Raw genomic sequence first — 3750 nt, forward strand, 5'->3', positions numbered from 1 at the left:
ATTGTGAAATGTTTTTATTTTGCCGAAGGTTGTAATTTTGAGGTAAAGGGCAGAAAACCAGACAATCTAGGGTTATTGGTACTGAATTAACTTTCAACCAAGTCCACCTCCTCAACTTTCCAAGAACCCACGTCATAGTTCATATAGCGATTCATCTATCAAACTACGTTACGCCGGAATTCATCATCAAGATTCAAGAATCTCTGATCTTCACTGCCGCTTCCACTGGAGTTCGTCATCAAAAATCTTAATCTCATCGTCCAAATCAAACGTTAATCCTATCCTAACATTAACATGGGATCATTAGGAACCCATTTCACATCATTCCTCTTTCTCTTCCCTCTCGGCGTCCGGCGCCTCGTATCCTCTTTCTCGATCTACCTCAACAACCCATCGCTCTATCGATCCAAAACATGGTACTTCTCAAACCCTACTTGGAGAAACGTTGACTTTTTTGTCTTCCTTGTTGCCCTCCCCATTGCTTCTTTCTCCCATCTTTTCCTGTTTCTTGCATTTTCAGGCCACCCGACTTACAAGTTCTCCTTCTTGCAGCAATCTGTAGTCGTTTTCCTTTTCTGGGTACTCCTCATTTTCATTGCAATCAAAGAATTTATTGATCCCATCGCAATGCCTGAGCATTTCATATTCGTTTTCGCTGGGGTTGCCTTTCTGATCGAGTATCTAATGAACGGCAAAGGCATTGTTGGTCTTGGTGAACTTGAGTATAGTTTCTTAGGTGGATTGACACTAGTCTGTTCTGCAGCTTGTTTCTTTCTTTCGCTTAAGCCATCTGCATATTTTGCAGACTTTTTGTTGTCTTCTGGGCTTGTTTTGAAGGGTACTTGGGTTTTGCAAGTTGGATTATCGTTGTACACAGATGCTTTTGCGTTTAAGGGGTGTGGTAAAGTGGTGATTGCTCCATCTCAGGGTCAGGGGAATACTGATGTCAAATGTGACCTTGAAGAGGATAAATTGAGGGGTATGGCGTTGATGAATTTGTTGTTTGTTGTGCATTCAATTATGGTGTTGATAATGTGCTTTGTTCTATTGGGATTATTGAGTCGTAACAAGGTGAGGCCAGGTGATCCTCCCATCATGGCTCAACTTGATTCTGATAGGATGCTTATGCACCCTCTTCCTGCCCTTGAGATGGAATGAATGCCATTTTTGAAGAATCTTTAGGCCGTTCATAGGATATTGATTTCACCTTCCTTTACAGATACATGGATACACAATTGTTAGTCACCGATTCTTGCTTTTTCAATCTTTTTCCTTGTAACAAATGTTATTTTGATGATCGATTAATATTGTAAAGGTTTAACAAAGTTCATCTAAATAGTATGCTACTTAGCTTATTAACTTGATATCCGTTTTGTTTTCAACTTAGATTCCCTTCACAATTCACATATATAGAGTATGCCAGATTAAGCATATCCAAGGATCAACATGATGCATGGTTGGTCAATACCTTCCCCTTTAATCAAATCTCTTTCATTTATAAAGTACAAGCAAGGATTGTTTTGTTTTTTTGCGGGAAATGGGATCATAGTTAACAAACTTGATGCCTTATTGTTCGAGGAAAACACTATATCTAACTAATCATGGCCCTTATCTCAAGTTTGCACAACTAGAGATGCATGGATTTGAAATTGGATAAATGCAAGAAATAATAACATACTTCCATTGATTTGTGTATTGCATTCTATTTTCATTTCTTTGCATAACAACATGCTACTTTTTCTTATAAATACATTAAACTTTGAAAAATCTACTCAATTATAACAGGAAGTTTGTTTTGCATGTGGATGAAATTGCTACAAATAAGTAGATTTTCAAAAGTCCGATGTTGTAATAGGAAAAAAAATAATAAGAGTAGGATGTTGCTGCTGTAATAAACAAGTCAATCAAAGTACATTGATATTTCTTGCATTTACTGGCAAGAATTTCCAGTGATGCTTTGAGTTATAGTCATTGTTAATTGTAAAGAGAGAAGAAAGTTGAAAGATCTGGGATACCAAAACTTTGGTAACTAAGAAGTCCTTATTTTATTAATGTGTCGATGTGTTTGAAAAAAATGGAATTTTAAAATTTCGTTCAAAGTATTGGAATTGTCCCGGTGAAACAAAGTGGTATATGATTCAATACCATTGCTCTTGAGCTCATTAATTACGTTATGGTAGTACTTAAGGCCTTCCTTGTCTGTTATGCCCATGTATAGTTTTCCACCAAACAATTGAGCACAACCAAAAAGCTAATACCCACCTTTTATCCAATATCTTTGTTTTGCAGACTCCAAAGATCTTGACCAAGAATTTAGGCGATGATCACCGGTCCTAAGATCCAAGGTATCCATGATACCTTCTAAGGTTTAAGGGTTGACGTCTTTATATGAGATAAGGTTTAAATACCTCGTTTAGACGTACAATTTCTCACGATAGTCAAAGGATATGGCGATTGACTTACGCTTTAGTAACCGACAACCTCCGTATTACTAAATATTTGCTAGAACATATGTAAAATTCAATGGAATGACACGGGCGTGTCATGCAGCCGAGAACTTATAGTCATACATTTAACATTAACATGTTGAACTTAAGCCAAGGGAATATCCCAAGGATATGGAAAATCCCAAGGGAACAATCCTCAGGCAAGGTTATCCTAAGATTTGCAACATTTCTATGTTGTCAATTAGTGAGAACATAATTATGTTCACTAATACAAAGACATCCGGATCTAAGATCAAAACCAACAATGTAAGACAACAGGGACATCCCAAGATATTAAACAAAGTGTCCAAGATATTATCCTAAGACGTAATCTCAAGATAACAAACGAAATCACTTCGGCTCAAGATATCATCCTAAGATTTCATCCCAAGATATCAGATATAAGGTACACAATCCTCATAACACTCTTGAGTTCTAAGATTGTTTCTTACTCATAATTTTAAAACTTCCGTTTTAAGTGTGTCACATTTTTTCCTTACACTCAAATTTTTTTTATATTGCATCAAAATTAGTTTCATTCATGAACATGTTTTTATCAAAATATATTTTCTCAAATATGTCTTAAGAATAAGGTATGATGTCAAAATTTATTTTTATACTATTCTAAGTATTTAAACACAAATCCTTTTACCCTATTCTTCTAAGTTGGGATCTTTCATTTGAAGAGCCTATCTTGAATACTTGATCTTTTATTCAAAAGAACAATTGTTTAAAAAATATTCTTATTTTCAAAGAGGAGACTTCAATTCGTTACTTGAAATATGTTTTGCTGCAATCCTAAGAAAATATTTCTAACTTCATTACAAAATTAAACCATCCATCATCATTCAAAAAAGAAAGAGTATCATGTCTCCCTAAAGCATGCATAACCTATTACAAATCATAAATTGTCTTAAAACATAAACCAAACATAATTGTTCAAGAAACCCAACAAACAGCAAACTGAAACACATCAAGAACCCATATCCTCATCTTTCTTCGGACCCTCAACATCCTAGTCCTCGAAATTCCCCTCAACATCCTAGTCTTCGAAATTCCCCTCTCCAACCTTCTTATCATCCTGCTCTTCATCCTTAAACTTCTTCGAAGCTTGCTCCCACTTGGCCTTATCCCAGAATCAACCTTATGTTAGATTTGAGGGAATCGGAAATAACAATAAATATAAATTCGGATAGATTCAATTGTGTTTTCGGACACTTTCCGAAATATGTTCATCCCTTTTTGTCTGGGGTATACGAATTCA

At 35.6% G+C, this 3750-nt stretch overlaps 1 protein-coding gene across 1 annotated transcript; it reads left to right on the forward strand.

Moving 5' to 3' along the window:
* The first annotated feature begins 294 nt into the window (after positions 1-294).
* Positions 295-1158, forward strand: LOC145121945 (uncharacterized). Its single transcript, XM_079057627.1, has one exon. It carries the CDS (start codon positions 295-297, stop codon positions 1156-1158), a length of 864 nt encoding a protein of 287 aa, XP_078913753.1.
* The last annotated feature ends 2592 nt before the right edge of the window (positions 1159-3750 follow it).

The sequence above is a fragment of the Lactuca virosa genome, chromosome 6 (genome assembly GCF_052849685.1).
Source record: "Lactuca virosa cultivar CGN04683 chromosome 6, Lactuca_virosa_CGN04683_v6, whole genome shotgun sequence".
Lineage (NCBI taxonomy): Eukaryota > Viridiplantae > Streptophyta > Magnoliopsida > Asterales > Asteraceae > Lactuca > Lactuca virosa.

Coding starts and splice junctions, on each gene's coding strand:
- LOC145121945 (XM_079057627.1), top strand. CDS start 295: ATGGGATCATTAGGAACCCATTTCACATCATTCCTCTTTCTCTTCCCT.